Source organism: Macrobrachium rosenbergii, chromosome 1, assembly GCF_040412425.1.
Source record: "Macrobrachium rosenbergii isolate ZJJX-2024 chromosome 1, ASM4041242v1, whole genome shotgun sequence".
In the NCBI taxonomy this organism is placed as follows: domain Eukaryota; kingdom Metazoa; phylum Arthropoda; class Malacostraca; order Decapoda; family Palaemonidae; genus Macrobrachium; species Macrobrachium rosenbergii.
The window spans coordinates 14,936,543-14,963,882 of record NC_089741.1 but is presented as its reverse complement, the minus strand read 5'-3'; the positions used below and the strand labels follow the sequence as shown (position 1 = coordinate 14,963,882).

Here is a 27,340-nt window from a genome sequence, read left to right as displayed (position 1 = left end):
CGCTGGAACCAAATCTGCCTTACGGTAATGTGCTCTGTAAAGACATCCATTCAGTCACGCTTTTCCTCGTAACATTTACTTAATTTGAGTGCCAGTAATCACTGAATCCCTTGTCAATGTCTGTGCTCCTCGAGTGTCGGCAGTGCTAAGCCATTATTAATTCATTGAAGCCCCTTGGCACCCTCAGTGCAGCTTTGAATTCATTATTCTTTTGTCTATTTTCATTACTGGCGTATAATGTGCATATCTCTCATTTCAGAGGGACCCTATATCGTGGAATCCTCTTGGACTGTGTCTGGAATCCCCCCAGTTTCATCCATCCCGTATGAATCCCCTTCGGGATCAATAATCTACTTGCATTCCTCTTTCCCGTACAAATGTTATTTATGTAAATACACTCCTGTAAGTTTGCCCACGTGTTTATGTAATATTTTCCTTCAGTAGTAAGAGCCTTACGCTCATAAGAAATTCCCCCTTTTTCCTCTTGTTTTGTTTTCCTGGCCTCAAGAAGTTGGAATCACATGGCTAAATTATCTGAAATTGTTGCTACCTGTCTTGCAGAGAATATTTCAAACTAGATTGCCAAGAAAAACATACATACATATATATATATATATATATATATATATATATATATATATATATATATATATATATATATATATGCAGTACAGTATATATATGCATGTATGTATGTATGTATGTATGTAGAAAATAAGATATAATATATATCTTAAAAGTTCATTATATGTAATTTATTTTTTCTTATTTAAAAAGATCACTTAACTCTTGTTTAATTCTTTGAGTATTCGTTATTGGTAATATAAGATGTTATTGTGTGTCAACAAATTAGAGATTTAACTTTCCCGCTATTTTCGTCGTTTAAAGACTATTCAACAATTCAAGAACTTCAAGTAAAACACAAGTTTCTTCGAGGTTTATTTATTTCCATTCGGCAGTTGTTTCCCACCAACCATCAGCTAACCACTTTCCTTACCATGGCTTGTGTTTAACTCTGGGAAATATTAAGAAACTTTTACAGGGAACCTTGTTATGGATCTTATTCTCTGCTAACATGGAAAAATAAGATATCGAATCTGCATTTCGGAGCCCCGGAGCGGCATGTTTCTCCGCCCTTTTTTACCAGCTACGGCAGTCAGTTATTCCTAGCATTCTACTACATCAGCTCTGGTCGGCGTGAAGATCTAATATCGACGGGGAAATCTTCAGGCACTTTAAGACATCTGCTTACTTTGAGGTTGGTCTCATTTTTTGTTGGCACACATCAACTGAGTTACTGAAGTAATTTTTCTTGACGTCCATATCACTAGTCCAATAAATTAAATCTCGTAACTTATATATTTTTTACTGCCATTATTAAATTTAAGAGATCTTTTACCCTGTTTTAATAGTTCACAGCAACTACTTTCAAGACGGCATATTCTTCCTATTGAAAGATTGGTTTACCGGAAATTTAGTTTCTAGGAGTTGTGTGGTCTAAATTTATATTTGTAGGATGGTGTCTATATTATGGATCTCGTTAAATTTATGGTAGTCATTTTTTTTGTATAGGTTGTGAGAGATTCAAGACGAGGGGACATGGTGTTCAGTGCCATGGACACAGCATCTGGGTAGCATAATTAATTTTATAATAGTGACATTACTAAGACACTATATTGTGATTAAATTAATAAAGGTGTTTAAATTTTAGCTACTCTATTCATTGTCTCCTGGAGATTTAATTATATATATTACTCCTTTTTTGAATACATTTATATGTTTTGAATACACACACACACATATATATATATACACACGTATGTATGTGTTGCGATTTCTACCACTATGTATCAGTCCTTCATCAATGGCTTGGAAATAAAGTCGAAACCGGTCAGGACCTACACAACATCTCTTATTTTTTCACCTGTGGTGATGTGCAATATATATATATATATATATATATATATATATATATATATATATATATATATATATATATATGTATATATATATATAATATATAAATATATATATATATACACACACACACACACACACACATATATATATATATATATATATATATATATATATATATATATATATATATATATATATATATATAAATATATACACACACACACACACATATATATATATATAATATATATATATATATATATATATATATATATATATATATATATATATATATATATATATATATATATATATATATATATATATATATATATATATATATATATATACAGTAATATTGTCACGATGCGTATCAAGTACCTGGTTACTACACAACTAATCTCAAAATTCAACAATATACCTCACTTTAGCCAGATACCTGAACTCTCATAACATTAATTATTACGACTGAGTACTCTAAAGGTAACAGTGATCCCTTAAGAAAAAACTTATTTATCACTTGAAAAATCAAACTAAGTTTATCAGAATATGCGTGAGGTATCAAAAATTAAACTAGAAATATTCTAGAGTAAAAGGGCATCACCCCATCAAACAACTCTGTTTCCCTGGTCTTAATTCACTTTAGCAAAACTAAAAGAACAAAACATGTTTATCACTTTGCCTTATGCACACGCAATCAATCCTATTCACTGGTGATCAACAAATGAAACACTGTTTTTCTAAAAATATTAAATACAAAATTTTATTTTTGAATTCAAAGTTTATAATTAGAATTCACAATCTGAAAAATTTATTATTACTTGAAAATAACACAACACTTTATTAATTCTTGAATTAAATTGTGAAACAAAACTAATTCACAAAAACTTTATCAGGAATTTAAATCAATCAAGCAAAATTTAAACTATCAAGAATTACCCAAGATTTGAAAAGAAAATTTTAATAAATGAAATATTAAATCAAGTATGCAATGTTAAATTACCAAGAAATATTTAAAATGCTACGTATATAAATTTTACATTACAAACATAAAAAAATGTGAAAATATGAAGAGATTGCAAACAGAAAAACACACAAAAATACACATAAGATTTATCAATAACAATTTCACTCAGGCACAATTTCCTAACTTATCATACCATGGTATTAATAAGTATAATTCACGTTACCTTACACAAACTTGTGAAAACCTCTGCTGCAGCTGCTTTACCACAAACCACACTTTTTACCAGGCGCCGTTACAAATTAAATAACTTTATTAAATTCAGATCTCAAAAGTTAATGCTAATACGTGACCACAAAACACTACGTTAAAAGTAATCTAAGAACAAGAGAGAGAGAGGGAACCAAACTAATCGGTTTCAGAAATCAGAATGAAACAGATTTTAGAATTCCAGTAACATGTGAAACAATTACATGATGTCATTAAAGCATTTTGGGTGTGAGATACAAAACGGAAGTTCTAGAAGCAGGGAGCTGACGTCATTAAAGCATTTCTGGTGCGAGATACAATGGAGAAATTTCTAGAAGGAAAGTTACGTCATCCCTGCAAAACGTTTTGAATGCAATCTTACAAAACATGGTGTAACTGATCAAGACATGTATTCTTTCTTTCAAAGTGGCGTACGTGACTCGAACATGTAACAACGTGAAATCACGCGTCTTGAGCTCGTATGGGGCGAATCGGCATTTGTTATCCCAACCTGTCATCACGTTAACGCGAAACAAAGCGTTCTCTTTTATCTCAACTGATAACAGCTGAAATGAAACAAGTCTTTGCTGGACACACACATGTTCATATACTGTACTACGCTTTTATCAAGAAAGATATTATTCATTCTAAATTATGTTACTATTAAAATTGTATTATCAATTCTAAATTATGCTATTAAGTTATTTAATCATTAGTTCTTTTGAGATCTGATGCCAAACTAAATGTGACACTTCAGCAATCACTATCATTACACATAACACATGAAAAAAAGTAAATATGTCAAAATTATAGGAGGATATATGTATTACAAGGCAACATCATGAAAATATATATATATATATATATATATATATATATATATATATATATATATATATATATATATATATATATATATATATATATATATTATATATATATATATATATATATATATATATATATATATATATATATATATATATATATATATATATATATATATATATATATATATATATATATATATATATATATATAATATATATATATTATACTACAGAAACAGTAGTGACAAACATACACAAGTGTTTGAGATTGTGCATCCACCCTTGACAGAGTCAAAGTGGGAGCAAAGACAAAACTCATTAGGGATAGTGGTGGAAATTACAATACATTCTAAAGGGACAGTATTGACAAACATACAGACCTTGAGTATATATTGTGGTTTCTACCACTAGCCCTAATGAGTACCATTAAACACAAAGGCTGTGTCCAGCATGGCCTGTTCTAAAAATTGTTTACATGATGTTCGGTTAAAACGATTTAAACTGGAGTTAGGGTCAGGGAACAAATGATTTAAGATAATTTCAATGGTTTCTGTAACTGGAACATTGGTAAAGAGAGATTCAATGTCAAGGCTAGCCATAAATAAATCTGAATCCTGAATGATGATTTCCTCTTTGAACTGAGCAGAATTGGTTAAGGAAAACTTATTTTTTGTTAGAGGTTCTAGAAGTGGTACCAAAAATTTAGCCAATTTATAATTAACAGTATTTTGTGCTGATAATATTGGTCTTAAAAGGACTCCATTTTTGTGTATTTTGGGGAGACCATATAAAATGCCATAGGAAGAGCCTGTTGAGAAAAGTTCCTGATACACATCCTCAGTAATAATTTTATTTTGTTTTAGAGTTCTTAAAAATCTACTGATTTTGTCTTTTGGCGTACCAGATCTCCACAATATAACCAAAGCTGGACCAAGACCCACAATAAATAAAAAAAAATACTTACACATACAAGAATATTAATGGAATGAAATATAGAATCTAGGTCAAAGGCCAAGCACCAGGACCTATGAGGTCATTCAGCACTGAAAGGAAATTGAGATGAATGGTTAAGAACAGGAGGAAAACCTCACAATTGCATAATGAAGTGTTTGTTAGGAGAGGATGGAAAGTAGAGATGGAAGAAAGTGAATAAAAACGAATGAATAGTAAAAGGAATGAAGGGGGTTGCAGCCATAAACCAAATGGATGTCACAGAGATCCTTAAGTAATGCCTACAGTGCACTGCATATGGTGCACTGACAGTACTAACCCCCTATGGAGACAAGAATATTAATAAAGATAAAATACTACTATTGATATTACAGTGCTGAAGAGGTTAATGATATTGTAATCTTAGAAATACAACAAATTTAAAATCTGGCAATTGCCAAGCAACCTCAACTTGCTTTAGAATGTACTCAGTACGACAGATACAGTACTTGTCAGTGAAGAGGGCACGAGGTGCTCAGTTACTCCATTCAGTTTGCCACAAAACATATGCTAGCATTGTATAGTTTATTTAGAATTCCATATATGGGGTGGGGTACCACAATCTTTTCAGTGTTTAGGGCCTCTTAAAGATCTTGATCCAGCCATAATGTCAACCTTATTCAGTTTGTCACGCTTTATCAAGGTTGTTTTCAGTGAGATTTGATGGATTCCATTGGCTTTCCTGTTGGGGCTGTGTGGGAGTAAATAATGTAGTTGGGCAATGAGTTCATAGATTCCTGAATGTTTCCATGCCTTTTATTTATATTTGTAACTACTGTACTAATATACATAAAATTATATCCTTTATTACAAACTTTTCTGTTGGCTTCCCTGACAGAATAGTATTACAGATATTCTAGTATATGTATGTAAGTCTTTCAAATGATAAGTCACATATTACCCATTAATATCAAATTAACTTTACCTGTGGAATAACATGTGTCTAGTGAGAATTGCATGTAACGTTTTTTACTTTTAAGAGGAGTACGTTATTCCCCAGATAAAGTGAATTTGACATTAATGGGTTATTTATGGCTTATATGAGTAAGGTGAATCTAAAGCAGTTGGACATCTACGTCTGAGGAAAGACGATAAGTGAAAGGTAGAAAACAATGTGCCTGGTGCTCAGAGGATGTTGCAAAGATCTTTTAGTGCCGCCTGGTGTGCTACACTAGGAATGCTACAAGTGGTACTTTGCCCCAGGGGTCAGCTTAAAGGGCAAAGACCAAATAGAATGGAGGAGAGGCTAAATACTTAAATAGTGCCTCTGGGGAAAAACAGACACTACAAAAGACTTTTGGTGTGGCCTACCATGACCTCCACAAAGAATGATATAAAAAGAGGACAAATTTTTGTCAAATATCTGAACATATGTTATTTTTTTCACTGCTTAAATACAGCAGTCATTAACTTCTTTAGCCCTGTCATTGACTTACAAAAGTAATTTTTACAACACACTGAAACTAAGGTTCATTCTGCAATTTGCCCAAAATTAAAGTTCTGCCAATCTTTGGGATTTCCTTCCTACTTTTCTTTTCTCCAACCATTATCATCTTTTCTTTATTATATCAGAAATGGAATAATTATGGTTATCAAGTTACTCTTCCTATCAGTTTCATCAGAAAAAATCAACTTTCATAATATTGGATTATGCAAAAAAAGTCTTTCTAAATGCTTACATTTTATTGATAAAAAAGTATTCTCTTTAATGACTAATCAACAGTACAGTATGTACAGTATATAGCAAAAACAGAGCTCATCAAAAACTCTAGCTAATTAAAAAAATCTTCCGAATATACAGTACAGTATTTACCTCTGTCATATTAATAGTTAGTCATAATTAAGAAGTGGAACAACCTGAGATGGTAAAACATGATGTCTGCACAGTGGGCACTGTTGCAAAGTCTGTAGACTCTCGTGAATACATTGCCAGCAAAATAAATGTCCACATGGAGTAACTGATGAATGACAACGTTCTTCTAAGCAAAGGGGGCACTGCTTCCGACTATCCACATAACAACCTAGTTCATGAAAAACAAAGAATATATTAGCTAAATGCAACGGGAAACGGTTGTATATACCCCAACACACCATTAACACTGCTTTCAATATGGGAAAAATTAACATTATCTTTTACAGTTCAAGGCAAGATGATTAAAAGAAGAGGTAAGAATGAGACCACTGATCAAACAAATAGTATTTGATTAAATCTTAGTGATGATGGAAACCAAAGGGCAGCATCACAATTTGGAAACATATTTAAACCAGGAATACAGAAAACCATTATAAACCTTTAACATTTGGGATAAAAAAAACAGTACATTTACAAATCGATTATCTAGCCATTTGAAATGCAATTTCTCTTAGATAAGCTTGATACAGTCTGGACACTCAAAATGTTGACAGCAGTGAGGGACTTCAATTACATTTCTATACATGTATAACTTGAAGGTTTACAACTATTTCCATGTTACACTCATCTGGCTAGAGTGGATTGGAACCAGAATCTTTACACAGCAGAGGGAAATGTTCAGAATAGTAAAGTGGGTAGATTGAAAACATGTAAAAACAGAACAATGTGATGGATGAAAATGAGTTGACTTTACAAAAAAAAAAGGAATGTAACAATGAAGGTTGTATTTTTACATATGTAACTTACCAAGTAATTACGCTGCTTATAGTTTCACTCGCCAGCAGCTTAAAAATTTTGAAATTTGCAGTAGTGCTAGTGTCGGTGTAGGTGACTAGTCGCCGCCCACTTTTGGGCTAAGAGAGGAGTGACTTCAACAGTGAGATTCAATTGTTTTTCTGCCGGCTCCGACAGTAGTTCAGTTGTGAGCAATCAGCTTAAATTTTGGCTTTCGTCGCCTTTCCTTTTGAGATTCTTCTTTGGATGAAGTACTGGTAGTCAACGGCTTTTGTATTTATGTTAGGTTCTCCCTTAGTGAGACCGTTAATTTTCAATTTAGGAAGCTTTTTCTTCAATTTGACTTACATTATAACTCAATTGTTGACTCCTTAGACTTAACCTAGCCTTATGTCTGACTCTAGTGCTGCTAGCTTATGCTATTGCAGCAAAGGCTGCAATACTAGGCTTACTAAAGAGAAATATGACTCTCACTCAATGTGGATAGAATGTAGGGGACAAGAATGTTCAGTTGATCAAACATGTGATGAATGTTCAGAGTGGGATGCTAGAAAATGGAAGGTTTTGGGGTCCCATTTAGCGAAATCAGATAGATAGGAAATGTAAGGCGGCTGCTACAGCCGAAAAACAGACAGTAGATAGCAAGACCGTAGTTAGCTCTGCTGATGACAATATTCCTGCTTTACCTTTACCTGCTCCTGCTATGTCACATGTTCCCAATTCTCTGACTATTCAGCCTACTCCTTTACCTGGCTCCCTTGCTTCCGAACCTGACCTCCTTGCCAGCCTCAAGTCAAAACTCGTATATAATTTTGATGTCAAAATGGGGTTAATTGTGGATACTGTGACCCAGTTGGGCGCTTCAGTGCGTGTCCTTAGGGACAAAGTGGAAAAAAGTGCTAGTGTTAGTGAAGTGTCAGTGGAGGTGGTGGCTGTTTGTCCCGCTGACGCTCCTAGGCAAGGGTCAATGGTGTACTCCCCTACACCTGGGAGCAGTCATACTGGGAGGCCCAAGGGAGGTCAGTGGGGTCTGCCCACGGGCAGTTGTCACCTCAGTCGGACCTGTTGCAACTTCCCAGGTCACGGCAAAGGACAGCTATTGGAACGGCATCCAAACAGAAGTGAGTAGGCTATCCTTGAGTTCTGAGGCTTCCAGCCCCAAGGATAGGCGCTGCTGGCACTTTAGTGATGAATCGCAGCCACTGAAAAGGCCTGCGGCGGACACGGTCCACTCCCCTCCAATGCCTTACAAGAAGTTTGGGGAGCCCTGCAGCAGCCTTCTTGTAGTTTCTGGGATTCCCCAGAATGCTTTTCTCCAGTGTATCCTGGGCATGAGCCCAAGAGGTGTTCGTCTGCTTCAAGACGCTCCTCGTTGTCTCATGAGTGCCCAGTAGCGCCCGAGCTCCCAAGAGCAACTGACCTCCCAGCAGTGCCCAGAGGCTCAGTAGTTCCCGAGCACCCATTAGCGCCTGAGCGCCCATTTGCACCCAAGTGCCCATTAGCGCCTGTTCCTCCAGTTACGCCTGAGCACCCATCATTGCACAAGCGCCGCTCAGTACCCGAGTGCCCTTCAGTATCCGAGCGCCCTTCAGCACCCAAGACTTCAGCTCAGACGCCTTCTGCAGACATGATGGACCTATTGCTAGCTCCTATTCAGCGTCAGCTGGCGGACATCAAAAATTTGCTCAAGAGAGAGCCTTCTTCTTCAGCCCAGGCCCCTCAAGATTTACTTCTACCCCTTTTTGTCATAGGATGAAGGTGAAGTTTGTGAAGTGGATCAAGGCTCCCCTCTGACAGCTTATGCAGCTTTATTAACGTACTTGCTACAGAAATTTCCAGCCCCGGCCTCCTCAGCTTCGATGTTTTTCATCAGCGACAAGCCTTCCAACTCCTCCAGGTTACTGAAGATGGTGTTTTCATCTTCTGTTAGGAAGGCTCTCAATGATCTGGATGGCTGGCTCTCGGAGAAGAGAGAGCAGAGGAAGACTTCCTTCAGCTATCCTCCCTCTTGTCTTGTGTGCTGGAGGTATTCTTTGTACGAGACTGGAGAAGCTCCCTCACTGGGAGTGGCTGCCTCCTCCTAGGGGGACTTCTCAGGACTTATTGACTCGTCTAGGAGGTCAGTCTTTGCCGCCACTATGGTGATGTTCTCCCCTACAGAACTTGACCGGAACTTGTTTAGGATTTTTGACGTTTTAAGCTTTTTAGGCTGGTCGGTGCGGGCCTTAGCTCGTAAGACTAAGAATTGCTCTTCGCTCCAAGGAAGTTGCATCGGATTGGCTGAATGTCCTGTCGTGCACAGATAAGGGGTATCAGAGGCTAACTCTTAAGAGTCAGCCTCTCTCTACGCGACTGGCGTATTGAAGAAGAGAGACCTCTGGTGCTTGTTCACTATGAAGAGTGTCACGGCTTCTCAGAAGTCTGCCCTATTGTATTCTCCTCTTGATTGCCAGCACCTCTTCCCTCAGTCTACTGTCAGCGACATTTCTTTGGAACTTCAGAAGAAAAGTACACAGGACCTTTTAGCTCGCTCGTCTAGATGTCCCAGGGAGTTTCCATCGACAAGTACCTGGACCCATTATCCATTTCAGCCTCCGCCCTTTTGAGGTGGAAGAACCAGAGCTCAGTCTGGGCCCAGGACGAACCCGCGCATCTCATCCTGACCTTTAAGAAGCCCTCTTCCAAGTCCACTGCTCAGAAGTGAGTATCCTTTCCTACATGCACCAGTAGGAGCCAGGTTCCTCCATTATTGGCAGAGGTGGAGCACAAGAGGAGCAGAGGAGTGGATTGTGTCAGTGATGAAACAGGGCTACTCCATCCCATTCAGGGAGATGCCCCCATTAGTCAAACCACCTATCACATTGACTGCTTACTCGGTAGGATCCGAGAAGTATTTGGCCCTCTCCAATGAAGCGTCAGCCCTCCTCGAGAAGACAGCCATTGAGGAAGTTAAAGAAATCCAGTTGGACAGCTTTTACAACCGTCTCTTTGTAGTCCCCAAGGCATCAGGGGGTTGGAGGCCAGTACAGGACGTAAGCACCTTGAATTTTTTGTCGAAAAGACAAAATTCAAGATGGAAACGAGTCACTCTGTCATGTCATCCATTCACCAGGGCGACTGGATAACTACTGCAGACATGCAAGATGCCTATTTCCACATTCCTATACATCTGGAATGCAGGAAATATCTACATTTTGTTTCACAACAGAGTGTACCAGTTTAGGGCCCTATGCTTTGGCCTTTCGACCACTCCACAAGCATTCACCCAAGTCCTTGCTCTGGCTCTGCTCATCTGATGGGGATAAACATCTCCCTCTTCTTAGACGATTGGCTACTTCGATCGCCGTCGAAGGAGAAGTGTATGGAGGACCTTCGGAAGACCCTTCATTTATCACAAGAGTTGGATCTGGTAATCAGAAGTTCCAGCTGGTTCCATCACAGACGATTCTCTATTTGGGGATGACGATAACCTCTCAGAGTTTTCTGGTTTTTCTGTCACCCAAAAGAGTTCAGTAATGCCTGAAGAAAGTCGACGAGTTTGGGTACCTTAACCTCCTTGGAGCAGTGTGTTTCCCCAGGAAGGCTACATATGTGAACTCTGCAGTTTTATCTGCAAGCCAGCTGGAACAGGAAAGCTCATCCAGACACATTCGTCTTCCCGATATCTCAAGAAATCAAGGAGGATCTCTGGTGGTGGAAGTCAGAAGGCAGGCTTTCAGAAAGGAAGTCCCTTCCTACTTTGAACCCAAACATAGACTTCTTTGCAGAGATGTCAGATCTGGATTAGGGAGCGCTTCTAGGCACCCAAGAAGTGTCAGGAACTTGGTCCTAGGGGCAGATTCACTGGCACATCAACCTCAAGGAGCTGATGGCAGTTTGGCTGGGTCTCCAGCATTTTGCATCACTAGTCCACAATCAAGTAGTGACCGTACACTCGGACAATGCTATGGGCCCTGACGTATATATAGAAGCAAGGGGAGACTCATTCGTTCTCCCTTTGCGAAGCAGCAAGAATCTTACCTTCTTTTATGGGCAGACCAAAACTGGACCAAGTTGGTGACACGGTTCATCCAGGGCAAGCTCAATGTCCTTGTGGACGGGTGGAGCCGTCGCAGTCAGGTGTTCCCCACAGAGTAGACTCTTCATCTGCAGATGTGCGAGGATCTGTGGAAGCTGTGGGGGAGACCTCTTATCTTGTACCCTCAAGCAAGAGCTCCGGACCAACCGCATACGTCAAATCAGTCTCTATCCGGGTCGTTTTATGCCACTAAGCCAACTCCTGCTCCCTTTTCGTGCAGGCTCTCTTATAGATCTGTTTGAGACGTCCAAGAATCATCGTCTACCAGTCTTCTGCTCTCCAGTACCAGGACCCTCTAGCATGGGTGATGGACAGCATGCTACAAGATTGGTCAATCAAGAATCTCTATGCCTTCCCACTATTCTGTATAATACGAGAAGTCCTCAACAAGTTCCGCAACCACACGAACATCATGAAGACTCTAGTGGCCCCATTCTGGCCATGATGGGAATAGTTCCTGGGTCTCCCCAAGCTGCTGATGGACTTCCCGAGGTTGTTACCACAGCGACCAAGTCTGCTCAGACAACCCCACTTCAGGCGGGTCCACCAAGGATTGTCCACTCTGGCCCTGACAGGGTTCAGATTGTCAGGAAACTCCTCAGACAGAAGGAGTTTTCAAGAGCAACTTCAGAGGCTATTGCCAAGTGTAGGCGCTCCTCTTCTGACAAAATCTATCAAGCCAAGTGGACAATCTTCAGAGCCTGGTGTAGAAGATATGACATCTCATCTTCTAAGATGTCTGTAGCAGACATTGCCGAATTTCTCCTGTACTTGAGGACATCTAGGGGCCTGTCCTCCTCTACGATCAGAGGATACAGGACTATACTGTGTTTCGGCACAGAGGTATGAATCTCTGCTAATCAGGACCTGTCCGATCTCATAAAATCCTTCGATACCTCCATATCCAAGGGGCAAGAAGACGTCTCTTGGAATCTGGACATATTTTTGAAGTGGCTCTCCAGACCCCTCTTCGAGCCTCTTCTTTCTGCTTCGTTATGAGATCTTACCAGGACAACCCTCTTTCTTGTGGTGCTGGTGACCACCAAAAGGGTCAGTGAAGTGCATGCTCTGGACAAGAGAGTGGGATTTTCCCAAGGTGATGCCGTATTTTCACACTGGGCTTTTTAGCAAGAATGAAGACCCAACCAAGCCCTGGCCTTGTTCCTTCACTATTAAAAGCCTGATGGAAATACTACGCCCAGATGAGGAGGAGAGAGTTCTGTGCCCAGTGAGAGCACTGAGGTACTACTTGCACAGAACGGAAAAGATTTGAGGTCCTATGAGTAATTTGTAGTGCTCGGTTAGGAATCTGTCTCATGTCCTATCAAAGAACGTCTTGTCTTTCTTCTTGAAGGATCTGATCTCTGAGGCCCATTCTCAGGTTGGAGAAGAGGCTTTAACGTCCGTCAAAGCTAAGGCTCACGAGATCAGAGCTGCCTCCATGTCTTTAGTCTTCAGGCACAACCTGTCTCTATCATCAATTCTTCAAGAGACTTACTGGAGGTGCAAGTCTATCTTCACGACCCATTATCTTTGTGGTGTGGAAACAACTTTTGAAAATTGTAGTACTGTACTTGAGGGCCGTTACCTGTGGCTGGTATGGTGTTGGGAGGAACTGTAAGAAGCTTTTCTTCTTTCCTTTCTCTTCGCCTTGAACTTGGGTATTGAGTCGTAAGGGGAGCCTAGGGGTACTGTGTACCTGGAGACCCATCAGTCTTAGTTTTAATGGGTGGGTGGTGTTTTTATATTTTGTGGTTCAGGCAATGTTCGTGTTCATTGATTCTGGTCATTTGGTTGGTCAGTATGTGACCAGGGCAGGGGCAACTGGCTTCTTGTATACTTTGTTAGTCACCAGGTTCATCCCTTGCTGCAAAGTACCCACTGATGCAGAGGTGCGTCTGGCTAACTCGCCAAACCCTACATGGTTAAGATGAGTGCCAACCAGAGGCAGTATCTACCTGCAGCAGCTCCCTTACCAAGTAAGGAGTGACAAGCATTGTACCAATGCTAATATTGCTGTCCTCTAACTCATTATCATCCATAATGTTTTGGGGTAATTAATCCATATATCCCACCTCCATGTTAATTTGGGATTCAGCAATGTAACTACTTGGTAAGCTACATATATAAAATTGACGTTTTTACAATAAAATAAAGTTTTATATAAACTTACCATGTAACTGCGAATCAAGCCTTCCCTCCTCCCCTCATATGGAAAGAAGGGCAAAAAACAATTGAATCACTCTGTTGAAGTTGCTTCTCTCTTACCCTGAAAGTGGGCGGTGACTAGTCACCTACACCGATACTAGCGCTGCCGCGAATTTAAACATTTTTAAGCTGCCGGCGAGTGAAACTATAAGCAAAGTAACTACTTGGTAAGTATATATAAAACTTTATTTTATCATAAAAATGTTATTTTGAAAATATTTTGAATAAAGAGGATAAGAACTGGAGGATGAGAAAGGGGACCAATTTAGAACATTGTATCTGAAAAGTTTAGGAAACCCTTAGGGAAGATAAAATGTAGAAATGATCCAAAACCATCAGAAAACCTAGCAATCTTCTTAAAGCTGCAGGCAAACCAACCGCAAATGGGACAATCAGAATTTATGAAACATGATAAAAGGGAAAAAGAATTGGAGCAGTAATATATAATATACACAAGACTACGGGATGTACTGCAGACCAAAAAATATAGAGAAATACAAATACAGGAGTGTATTATGGAACACTGGGAACAGTGCTGGAGGGAAGGCTGAAGAATATTGTTAAAACTGACAATCGTCAGTTTGACTTTGAGCTACAAAAGAAAAATCAATGACTTTGAGCTACAAAAGAAAAATCAAAGACAATCTTTATAAAGAGGCAATTACAGAAGTGCCATGAGAGAAGGTGGTGTCTACCTAACATTTACAGTATTTAAGCATCTTGAGAATGAATTTGAAAGAGTTCCAAGACGAAAAACCTAAAGGGTACTACAAAAACAAGAGGGTATTAGAAAGGCTAATTAAGCTAGTGATGCTACTATACTATAATAAAAGAGCTAAGATACTGGCAGTATATCACAAGAAAATTGAGGTAAGTGTTGGTGTTTATCAAGGATCAAAACTACTGTATATTGGTCATCAGAGCAATGAAGTACTAACAAATGAATACAGTAAATGAAAAGAGACCCCTGGGAGGTGCTACATGTAGATGACCTGGTGTGAGCAGTAGAATATAAGAGTAATAAAACTGTAAAAACATTCAATGTATGAAAATGATACAGTATACTAGGAAGGGTAATACAGTGTAGTTAATTTCATACAAAATTTCTGAAAACAGGCTTGTGGTGACTGGTAAGCAAGCAAAGGGGGTGGGGAGGGGGTGGGGGGGAGGGGGAGGTGGGGGAAGAGTTTAGTCAGGCGAGTGGCATTGTGGATAATGCAGGAGTACAGGCAGTCCCCTGTTATCAGCGATCTGGTTTTATGGCACTTGTCTAACAATGATAACTGGATTTTCAACACCGATATGCGCCCATGTCTGCTTATCTGCGATTTTCGGTTGTTGTCACACCGTTAGGAACAGAACCCTCGCTGATAACCAGGGACTACCTGTACTGTAGGAGCAAACAATACTACATACTGATGTATTTCTGACACGTAAAATGAATAAGAGGACCAAACAGGTAAAGAGGTAGGAGAGGAATAATGTGGTAGAAAAATAGGCCTTTGAAGAGGTAAAAACCATTTCTGCTACCTTGGGGATCATCAAAAGGAGGAAATTTTTTTACAACTTGTAAATATATTTCCTTCTCGTAAACAGATCAAACATTTGCAAAATGGAGATTTTGCAGGGATCTGATCACCAAATACTAAGGTTAATGGCTGCACTGCACTAGGAAGATCATATCGCAAATGAAGAATTTGTTAAGAACTGTGGTGTTCAAAGGCTAGAAAATACACTGAAATCTTGAAAACTGAGGGCTTGGCCATGTGATGGGAAGATGAGCAATTAATAAAGTGCACATTTTTATGTAAAATGATGAAGACTAATAAAGCCAGCAAAATCCATAAATCAGAGAGGAAAGGCCTAAAGACCAAGACTAAGTAGGAACTTAGGCAGAAAATATTTGAAATGGAAGAGAGTGTAGGGAGTTTATTTTTTGTCTAAACACACAAAGGAAAATTGTAATGTAAATGACAAAGATTAGGAAATCAGATAGCACAGTGGAAAAAAGGAAAATGAAAAGTATGAAAATTAAAAAGCACCAAGGGCTTGAGGGGTTACTGTAAAAACCTACTTACAGTGCTCAACAAATGACACACTGTAGCTACTATCCCCTAACAGGGTGAAAGACTGCAAATCACCATCATTGGCACACAATAACAACCACTTCAATAAAAACTTTCCTTTCAATACTTACAGCTTAATACTGCCTCAGACACCAACATTTCAAAGGAAAGTATAAAACACTGACCTAAAATACAACCATCCAGTGCTTAACAGGTATTTCCATTCCTACATTAAATCTATGCTTTTACCTCTGCAACTGGCATAAAATAATGTCAAAGTTTTATATAAAAAAATTCTTTCTATTATAAGGGTGGATTAGAACAGAACAGTGCTGAAAGGGAAATGGAGGGTAAGAAGTTTGAAAGGTGTTACAGGAGGAAAACCTTGCAGTTGCACTATGAAACAATTGCAGTATTAGAGAGGGTGGAAAGTCAGTACAAGGAATGAAAGAGGTTGCAGCTAGGGGCTAAAGGGACACTGCAAAAATCCTTAAGCAATGCCTACAGTGCACACGTAAGGTGCACTGACAACACTAACCCCTATGGAGATAAGGGTGGATTACAATGTAAGAACACGAAAGCATCAACAACTTACTTGATACAGTCTTTTTATCATCACTCTTTGGTTTTACAAAAAAATTTGTGTAGGCAGCATATGAAAGAGTCAGCATTATATGTAAAAACAGCACTATGCCAAGCATCCTGAAAGACTGACTTGCTGCATTATCTCCTAGCCATTCGCGAATCAGAACCTGAAACAGAATGGAAACAAATGCCTATAGTAAAGAAAATACAACCAAAAATATTAGTTTACTACCCATCAAATTATATTAATGCTTACATTTATAGATGCTCCATACATGCAAGGCCTCAACTGCTTAATCTATACAACTAATCAAAATGTAAAAATGGACAAAAAGGGCTAATTGCATGTTGAAGTGAAGGTTGAGCCCTCTTTAAACTTCAAGTTCTACCCTAAATTTGGTACCAAGTACAGGATTACTTTATACAACTTGCAAGTGATTTGATTGAGCAAATGAGTTACAGTAAATTGAAAAAAATCTTGGGTATTCTTATAAAGTGTTCCCATTTGACCTTCAGCAGCATTTCTTTCTTCCTTTCACTTTTCATCTGCTTCCTCTAGTCTCTTCCCACAAAGCTGTCCAACTTCTATAACTTTAACTGATTTCATTTTTCATCTTTCAGCAGAGAACAAAACTTTAGAGTGAACCCTGAGTCTACAAACATGATTTGGCAATCTCATGAACTACTTAATAATAATAATAATATAATAATAATAATAATAATAATAATAATAATAATAATAATAATAATAATAATAATAATAATAATAATAATAATAAACATGGGCGCCGTGGCAGAGTGGTTTAGCTCACTGAATGACTAGTTAAGCAACATTAGGGCTGGTCAGTCGTTGGATGGGTGACAGCTCCCCTAAGTGTTGATTCCTTGGGAAAGGATCTTTGACATAATTTCCACAGTCTACTCAGTTGTAAATGAGTACCTATTCTCAATGGGGTTAAATAGCAAAACTCAACAATGATGGAAAGAAATGAAAGAATAAACTAACAACGACGTAAATGGAACCTCTGGCGACAGAGGAGCTTCATCCAGCAGCCATGTATACAACCCAATACAGTCAGGTACTTGGGGGTCGTCATCCAGCAACTGACCACCACAACGGCAGTAACTAGCAACTAGAGATCAGAGCTACAGAGACAAAGCTGAAAAAGAAATGGACAAGAGAAGAAAATCAGAAAATATGGAGATGCTACATCAGAAGCAACCCAACAGAAAGAGGCTGCAGAAGAAGACTGGTCAACATCTGGAATGAGAGAAATAACACCCATCTAACAGAACAGAGGCTGGCAAACCAAGTAAGGAATATAAAAAAAAAAGAACTGGCTCTCTACAACAGAAAGAGAGGAACTGGAAAGAGAAATAACCCCCAACAAAGAAGGACAAGAAGATGAACTAAGAGACGATGACGCAGAAAACAACAGGAATGATGAGCTACCAAACAATGACACATGAGGAAATGCCGAAGATGTAACAGAGAGGTCAGAATGGGTGGAAAAGATCAGACAACGGATGACGCCAGATACAGAAAGAACAAAGATCCCCTCCATGAAAGCCTACAACACATAGAAACTAAGGGAAAAAACAAGTGAAGTTAATGAAATAATGAGACTAATCCACACCACCAGTATCACAGAAACAAATAACCTGGCATATGCAGGAGCAAGACTAGTAGTAGAACTCATGGGGATACAAAACCACACCCCATCACAACCAACCTAACAGAAACCAAAGCCACAACCGCCTTGGAAAAGGCGCCTGGAAAAACAAATCATGGCGATGAGATCTGACTTGAGTAAACTGAATGAGATGGCAGAAAAGAGGCTAAGAAGCAAGAAAACAAGAGAGGAACTGAATGAGAAATAAAAAGTTTGGGAGAAGGGTCTAAACAACACAATAGAAGATATAAAACAAAGGCTTAAAGCCAAAGCACATTAGACCCAACGGTACATGAACAGGAATAAAGGATACCAACAGAACAAACTCTTCGGAACCAACCAGAAAAGACTATACAGCCAACTAAGAGGGAAGATAACCACCAGGAAATTCCTGAAGCTGAACCAAGTAAGAAACTGGGAAAACATAAGGAGCAATCCAGTATAACACAACACACATGCAATATGGCTCCAGGAAATCAAGGCAGAAGAAATGGGGAGAATAAAACAAAGATTCACCAAGATCACCACAAACACAGTCTGACACCAACTAAAGAAAATGCCCAACTGGAAAGCCCCAGGTCCCAATGAAGTCCATGGATACTGGCTCAAAAACCTCAGGGTCCTACACCTACGAATAGCAGAACAACTCCAGCATTGTATCACAAACCACCATGCGCCCAAATGGATGACCACAGGGAGAGCATCCTTAGTACAGAAAGACAAGAACAAGGGAAATATAGCAAGCAACTACAGGTCTATCACTGCCTACCAATAATGTGGAGGTTACTACAGGCCTATCACCTGCCTACCAATAATGTGGAGGTTTCTAGCAGGTATCATCAGTGAAAGACTATACAACTACCTAAAGGATACAAACACCATCTCCCACCAACAGAAAGGCTGCAGAAGGAAGTGTAGGCGCACAAAAGACCAGCTCCTAATAGAGAAAATGGTAATGAAGAATAGTAAGAGGAGAACCAACCTAAGCATGGCATGGATTGACTACAAGAAAGCCTTCGACATGATACCTGAAAACATATGGGGCAGAGGAAAACATCATCAGCTTCCTTAAAAACACAATGCGCAACTAGAATACAGTACTTACAAGCTCTGGGATAAGACTAGCAGAGGTTAACATCAGGAGAGGGACCTTTCAAGGTGACTCACTGTCCCCACTACTCTTTGCAGTAGCCATGATTCCCATGATAAAAGTACTGCAGAAGATGGGTGCCGGGTACCAACTCAAGAAGGGAGGCAACAAAATTAATCATCTGATGTTCATGGACGACATCAAGCTGCATGGTAAGAGCATCAAGGAAATAGATACCATAATCCAGACTGTAAAGATTGTATCTGGGGACATCAGGATGGAGTTTGAAATAGGAAAATGCAACTTGGTCAACACACAAAACGGCAAAGTAACAAGGACTGAAGGGATAAAGCTACCAGACAGGAATAGCATCAAACACATAGATGAGACAGGATACAGATACCTGGAAATAATAGATGGAGAGGATATAAAACACCAAGAGATGAAGGACACAATCAGGAAAGAATATATGCAGACTCAAGTCAACACTTAATGCCGGAAACATGACGAAAGCCATAAACATATGGGCAGTACCAGTAATCAGATACAGTGCAGGAGTAGTGGAGTGGATGAAGGCTGAACTCCACAGCATAGACCAGAAAACTTGAAAACACATGACAATACACAAAGCACTACAACCAAGAGCAAATACAGACAGACTATACATAGCACGAAAGGAAGGGGGGAGAGGGCTACTAAGCATAGAATACTGCATCAACATCGAGAGCAGAGCACTGGGGCAATATCTGAAAACCAGTGAAGATGAGTGGCTAAGGAGTGCATAGGAAGAAGGGCTGATAAAAGTAGTCGAAGACCCAGAAATATACAGAGACAGGAGAATGAAAAACAGAACAAAGGAATGGGACAACAAACCAATACACGGACAGTACATGAGACAGACAAAAGAACTGGCCAGGGATGAAACATGGCAATGGCTACAGAGGGGAGAACTCAAGAAGGAAACAGAAGGAATGCTAACAGTGGCACAAGATCAGGCCCTAAGAACCAGATATGTTCAAAGAACAATAGATGGAAATAACATCTCACCCATATGCAGGAAGTGCAATATGAAAGACAAGACCATAAACCACATAGCAAGCGAATGTCCGGCGCCTGCACAGAACCAGTACAAAAAGAGGCATGATTCAGTAGCAAAAGCCCTCCACTGGAGCCTGTGCAAGAAACACCAGCTATCTTGCAGTAATAAGTGGTATGAACACCAACCACAGGGAGTGATAGAAAACAATCCGGCAAAGATCCTCTGGAACTATGGTATCAGAAGATAGGGTGATACGTGCCAATAGACCAAACATGACGTTGATTGACAAAATCAAGAAGAGAGTATCACTCATTGATGTCGCAATACCATGAGACACCAGAGTAGATGAGAAAGAAAGAGAAAAAATTGATAAGTATCAAGACCTAAAAATCGAAATAAGAAGGATATGGCATATGCCAGTGGAAACTGCACCCATAATCATAGGAAGACTAGGCATGATCCTAAGATCCATGAAAAGGAATCTGGAAGAATTAGATGCCAAAGTAGCTCCAGGACTCATGCAGAAAAGTGTGCTACTAGAAACAGCGCATAGAGTGAGAAAAGTGATGGACTCCTAAGGAGGCAGGATGCAACCCAGAACCCCACACTATAAAAACCACCCAGTCGACTAGGATGACTGTGACAACCCCCCCCAACCAAAATAATAAAAAATATAATAATAATAATATCCGAAAGTGAATACATACATTCACTACTATGGGAACCCTTATATTCACAATGTCACAAATATAAGTGCTTCAGTATGCTAAATATAGAAGGAAAACACTCGTACATAGGCTGAAAAGATTGCACTCCCAGTAAAATAACCTCTTAAAATTTATCTTATTTCAGAAATACAAACCACTGCCTTATATCACATAGCCTTAACTTTATTTTGATATGGGGAACTGTTAACCAGAGTTGACTACCACTATCTGGATGTTCCAGACAATTCTCAAAAAAGCAAAATGTCCTTTTGACTGTAACACAGTTTTAGTTGGTTAGTTATCTGCCTGTATCCTTATTCAATTGTGAATATTTAATTGGAGAGTGAAACACTGTACTTGAAAACTCCAATGCACTTTCTGAACTCTTCATTATACAATGAACTTGAGCTTTCTAAAGCTATGCCAAATATCTGACTCCAATATTCTAATGCAGATAGAGTTGGCTTGTTGAACTCTCAGCATCCCAAGTTATATGAGAGGTTTTTTTATAAGGTTTAATACATTTCCAATTTTGGTCTTTATGTATGAAATACCTGTATGTGCTTTCCAATTCACATGTAAACAAAGATTAAGCCTAAGCATCTTATGATTTGCCTCTTGAGTGTGTGGGTGTTTCTGTTTGCTAGTTTGATATTGATTTTGATAGAAACTCCAATCTTTATAGAACATGGGTACTTCTATTTTTTTTTTAAAAAGGAGACCTACTGTTGAAGTCCTTATGATCATTCTAATTAAGGTCTTGTTTGGCATGTAAGGAGTGTGGCCCAAGTCAGAAGTGGTATAAATTATGGCAAAGACAGTAAATTACTTGCTTTAGACAATTCTTTGTGGAATATATATGACTTGAAGGTGTCTGTGTTACCTGAGTGCACTTGGAATGGACAACTGGAAGAGAAATTTTTCATTTCTTATAGGTAAATGGCCTCCAATATCATTTTAGGTAGTTTTAGCAGAATTGACTGTCTTCAAGTAGCATTGCATATTTTATGGATATAAATAATAGAATACTGTGATAATGATGTGCCAACATTAAAATCTTCTTCATGATGACTGATGGCTTGTGATTCAAGCTATGCTGCAGTAGGTTCAGAATTTATGTATGCACTGCAGAAGTAAAGCATACACCATTTTTTAAAATATTTTATACAAAGTTTTTCATGAAATGAGTCTGCAATTCCTGGCATTACTTGGGTCTTTACATGGTTTTATTCTTGGTACCATTGTAACACTGCATTCTCCACTCTTCAGGGAGCGAAGCCAGTTATAAAACCATTTCAAGGATTTGTCTCAGCCAGAAGAATTATTAAACTCTAGTTCTTTCAATGTGAATTAATAATATAAATCCACTGATTGTTCATTCACAAAATGATTTATTTCTGTTTAGTTTTTATTTCTAAAAAGTGCTCATCAAGGCATTCACACCAATAATATTTTCAGAGTGCCCACCTAGTATGTTAGTAATGAGAAATTAGAACAGTAACAACAAGTAAAAGAGGAGGTTTATACATTGTTCAGATACTGTACAAGATATTTAAGGAGAACTGAATATGAAACTTTGTTTTCATGCTTTGCCAGTTAAATTCATTCACACAAACTGAGTAAAAATAGTCATACAAGTTGTCATAATACATACAATGGAAATAAAAAATGCTCAATATACTACTGTATACACATAAGTTTCTATACTTACATATTTTATTCCAGTCATCCTTTTGGAAATATGATAAAATCCACTGCTAAAATAAAATATTGCCAAGTGAATTCTGTGTACCAATGTGAGGGAATACTGCAATGTTGGAATTTGCTGTAGAATGAATGTTTTCAGTTCTGGGCGTAAATATGTTGAAAAACAGCCAACTCTTACTGAGTTTTCAAATTTTTTAAGCCCTATTTGTAGAACTTTTGGTCCAAAACACTGAAGTATTACCATAACAGTCCGTTCCTAGAAAAAAATACAAACACTTAAATATGATCAAGATACTTATGTCGAAAACATTAATATAAACACAGTAATAGGTTAGCAGCAATACCGCCGCCCCCCCCAAAAAAAAAATTAAAATAACTTTTGATCCTCAAGTATACATTTGTATTTAATCATGTCTTCATACCTGGTTAAAGACAGACAAAATGCTGAACAGTTGCTTCAATTAGCAAATTGACACTTAACCCATACTATGGGGAATCACATACTCACCTATCAAATTTTCTTTCTTAACAGTAACCTGTTGGAAGCACAACAACAGAGTGTCTTGCACAGTGCACTCAAGGTACTTTTAGTTATCCCTTCTTTCTTTTACTTTTATTTTCTCTCTTCGGTCTTTTCTTCCCTAGTTGTCCAACCTCATGAACTTTACTTTGTTCCAAGCTGGGAAAAGAGACTGCCACAGGTAAGGGCCTAGCCCTAAAACCACTCTTAGCCCAAAATAAGGCAAGAAGAAAAGAATTGCCTCGTATTAGCAAAGCCTATCTTAACTGACAATGCTTGTAGCTCCCTCACTCTCTTGGCTGTAGCTAAGGCTACACTGAAAAGTGTTTAAGGAAACCTCCTTAAAAGGAGCTTTCTCCAAAAGTTTTAAAGAATGGCAACATAATGAACTTATGAACTGCATACAGATTCTAAGGTGAAGTGAGTACCAGAAACCTAGGAAACTCCACCTTAACACCTTTTAAAGACATCTTGATGTCTTTGTCCTTGGACAAGCCTAAGAGCTGAAGCCAACAGGCCCTCTAGCCTTAAAGGCTGCTGCCAAGGACTTTTTTTCATGCTTGAGAAAAAACAGAAACCTTATCATTCAGCTTGAGAAAAAACAGAAACCTTATCATTCAGCTTGAGAAAAAACAGAAACCTTATCATGTTGCTTACAGAGATATTGGTGCCGGAAAAACCCCTTAATGCACCACTGACCACTGATGTTGGTAGAATTGGTCAGTACATTCTCTCTTGGCACTGATAATGGTCTCCCCTGCAAGATCTCACCTTGAGTTCACAGGAGCCATGGACCATCTACACATGATTATCTGCAGCTGGTGGGATTGTGATGGAACTTTTTCTTTCTTGGTTGCCATGGAAACTGCCCTACTGAACCCAAAAGGACCAGGGAGACAGCCTTCCACTGTACATGAGAGAGATACCTAAGAAGAAAATCTCTCTCCCATGCAGCAACCAGATACTGAAGAAGATCCTAATAGGGTCCACCTAACCCCATCTGAAGTGTCTGTATACTGTATTCTGAGGGGTATAGTGAAGCATCCAAGCCTTCTGCCCTTTTGTAGCTGGACAGTCAAATACCGCTTGCTGTGTTTGCTGACTTCCATGAGGATATTATGAACAGTATCAAGTATGTCCTTGCTACAGAATGTCAATACATCAGAGATGTTATCCATGATTTCAAACAAGAAATCAGGTCAGTCCTGGATACTGAATTAAATGCAAGGTCTAAGAATTTCTCAGCCGTTAAACGAAAGAATAAAGTGGCTGCACAGTCTGCCCGGGCAGAGTCTTGGTCTAGAGCACAGACTGGTAGTAATAATAAAGTCAGTTCGGGCTATAAAACTTTAAATCATATGATAGTAGGGGCTCCAGTGACTGCCTCAGATGATACTGATAACCCTTGCCATGACGCCTCAATGTGTATTTTCTCTCCTGATGGTAAATACCTTATTAATGAGAGGAAAACTATGACTGAAGTTTAACATGTGGAATTTTGGGACAGGGTAGGATTTCCTTATATGGAATGGCGCTTAGTCCCTCCTTCAGTAGGCACTGAAAAACTGCCGAAAGAAACAGTTATCCTACCTACGAATATAACACTGAAAGCCATTGAAGAAACCTTTTACTAAGTTAATGGAAAATGGAGTTCTACATCTATTTTAGATAAGACCCAATATGCTTACCGGGTAGCCCCAGTCTTCTGTCCCTTCACTTTTAAAACAATTAATCACGTGAATGCAGATTTTCAGAATTTTGTGGTAACTGGGAAAAGAGAGCCAATGGCAGAATTAAAGTCATTTGTCTCCGTCATCCCAGTGTCTGATAATACTATTAAGGAATGAGCAACACTTGTCCTTCATTTTGAAAGGAATAAGCTCCCTCTGGATGTGGCTACTTAGCAGTTTGGGGGCCCTATGAGAAAAATCCCATAGGGGACAGCCTTGGCTGAATTTCATACTAGGATCCACCTCCTCAATATCTTAACCTCTATTACTATGCTGGAAGCTTCTGTTAAAAGGCTTCCAGAATCCTCTAAAACAATGTTTGCTGTTGGAGCCAAAACACTCTTGTGGACCTTATGAGGAGCATTCTATGATTTTCTAAAGTGTCCCACTAAGGCTAGAATGGAAACACTGGGGGCTCTAATATGACACTACCCAATGTACCCCCTTACTACATTCTACCTTTCTGAGTAGTCTGTTGTGGCTCATCTCAATGAACAAGTCGAACAACAGAACTGTACAATATATGCTCTCCTTGGAAAAGGGGAATCCAGGAAGCAACGGACTCGAGAATTTCTCCTTCCTAAACCAAAGAAGATTCGTTATGACTCGGAGTCATACATGCCTCCAGTCACCCCTAAAGGATCATTTAAACAACAGAAGGGACAACAGCAGCAAAAGCATCCCTTTCAAAGCATGCAAAGATGCTCGTACCAGGGAAAAGGAAAAGCAACTCCTGGAATGCCTATTACAGGCAAGGGAAGAGGTGGAGCCCAATAAGAATTGCATGGTCAGGGGTGGTCTCCTACAGCATCACATGCAATGGAAGTCCTCCCCTTGGGGACAGTATAGTATTATCCAAAACGGGCTAGGGTGGAAATGGTCTCATCCTCCACCCCTTTAAAGAGGCTTCCCAAGAACCAGACGCCTCTTTAGAAGATTACGCGCAGAAGGCCCTTTTAAAGGGGAGCCATAGAGAAACATACTATAGAGCCCCCAAGTATTTGCGGGGGATGTGTTCCAGAACCCCCAGCAAATAGTTAAAATCCGCAAACACTTAGAACCCCCCCCCTTCTAAAAATGCTTATAACTGCCTATCTTGAAAGTTCAAATACCAAATGTATACTTAAAGTATCATCCTACATCAAATATACCTTAAATTACTGTACCAATCTTTGAAATTATATTATTAATATAATTTCAAAGTTACCTTAAACATTAGTACCCATAAAAATATTTGCATATGTACTTCTGACCCTTCCAGCCAAAACAGAGAGAGAGATAGAGAGAGAGTTACCACAATAACATATTCACGCAGCCTTGTACTGGCAGGTTAAAAGAGTTAAAGAGAGAGAGAGAGAGAGAGAGAGAGAGAGAGAGAGAGAGAGAGAGAGAGAGAGAGAGTTTATCTCTTTAATCTCTTGAGGAATGTTAATCCATTTCTCTGTACAAAATTTGTTTGTTTTTTGTCTTCCAAAGATGTATTAGCTATACATTTTAAAAACATTATGAACACACACACACAAACAGTGTGCATATGTGGCTATTACCAATTGGTTAAAGAAATTCAAATTAGCTGTATCAAGAGAGAGAGAGAGAGAGAGAGAGAGAGAGAGAGAGAGAGAGAGAGAGATTTTTTCAGTTTATCCTTCGTAATGGTAATTGACCACCAGGTTGGCAACAGTCACCCACAAAGTTGGCAATTCTGACCACACAACCCTTGCTGCCAGGTTACTCGACATATCTGACAGGTTCAACCTACCCCCTTCTCTCCAAGTCTTTCAGCAAAAGATTAGGGGTCGATGTGTATTTCTTTAAAATTTTACATAATTTATTCATTTATAAACTAAAATCTTACTAATTCACTACAGTATTTTCTTTAATTAATTGACATTATTGCTGTTTACATTAATATTAATATTTGAAAATTAGTAAACTATTTATTTATCATACAAAACAAATAAACATACATCTCAGAGAGAGAGAGAGAGAGAGAGAGAGAGAGAGAGAGAGAGAGAGAGAGAGAGAGAGAGAGAGAGAGAGAATTATTATTTGTATTATTTCTTATTATTTAATCTTATTAAACTTAATATTATTTGAAAATTAGTATTGTACATAATTATTTTGTCATCAAATGTAATGTAGATATAGCACAGTATTTAGCCACAAAAATAATATGAAAATACAGAATATTGCTCTAAGAAAAAATCCACAAATTGGTGAGTTTCCTACGAATAATTTATAGATAGGCTCCACGGAAAATTCCGCGAATTGTGAGAAAACGAATATTGGGGGGTTTACTGTACGTGTGTTCGCCACCAAGCACGTGTCTTCAGTGTC

The 27,340-nt window shown here is 38.7% G+C and overlaps 1 protein-coding gene across 1 annotated transcript in view; it reads right to left on the bottom strand.

Moving 5' to 3' along the window:
* Positions 1–6,617: 6,617 nt before the first annotated feature.
* Positions 6,618–27,340, bottom strand: part of Pex10 (peroxin 10) — a 47,896-nt gene continuing 27,173 nt past the window's right edge. Inside the window, exons 4-6 of the mRNA XM_067133616.1 lie at positions 22,758–23,009; positions 16,548–16,704; positions 6,618–6,974 (exon numbers count right to left, since the gene is read on the bottom strand). Of these exons, the coding sequence (XP_066989717.1) occupies positions 6,784–6,974; positions 16,548–16,704; positions 22,758–23,009 (600 nt within the window). The 3' untranslated portion in view covers positions 6,618–6,783. The remainder of the gene's footprint in view (positions 6,975–16,547; positions 16,705–22,757; positions 23,010–27,340) is intronic.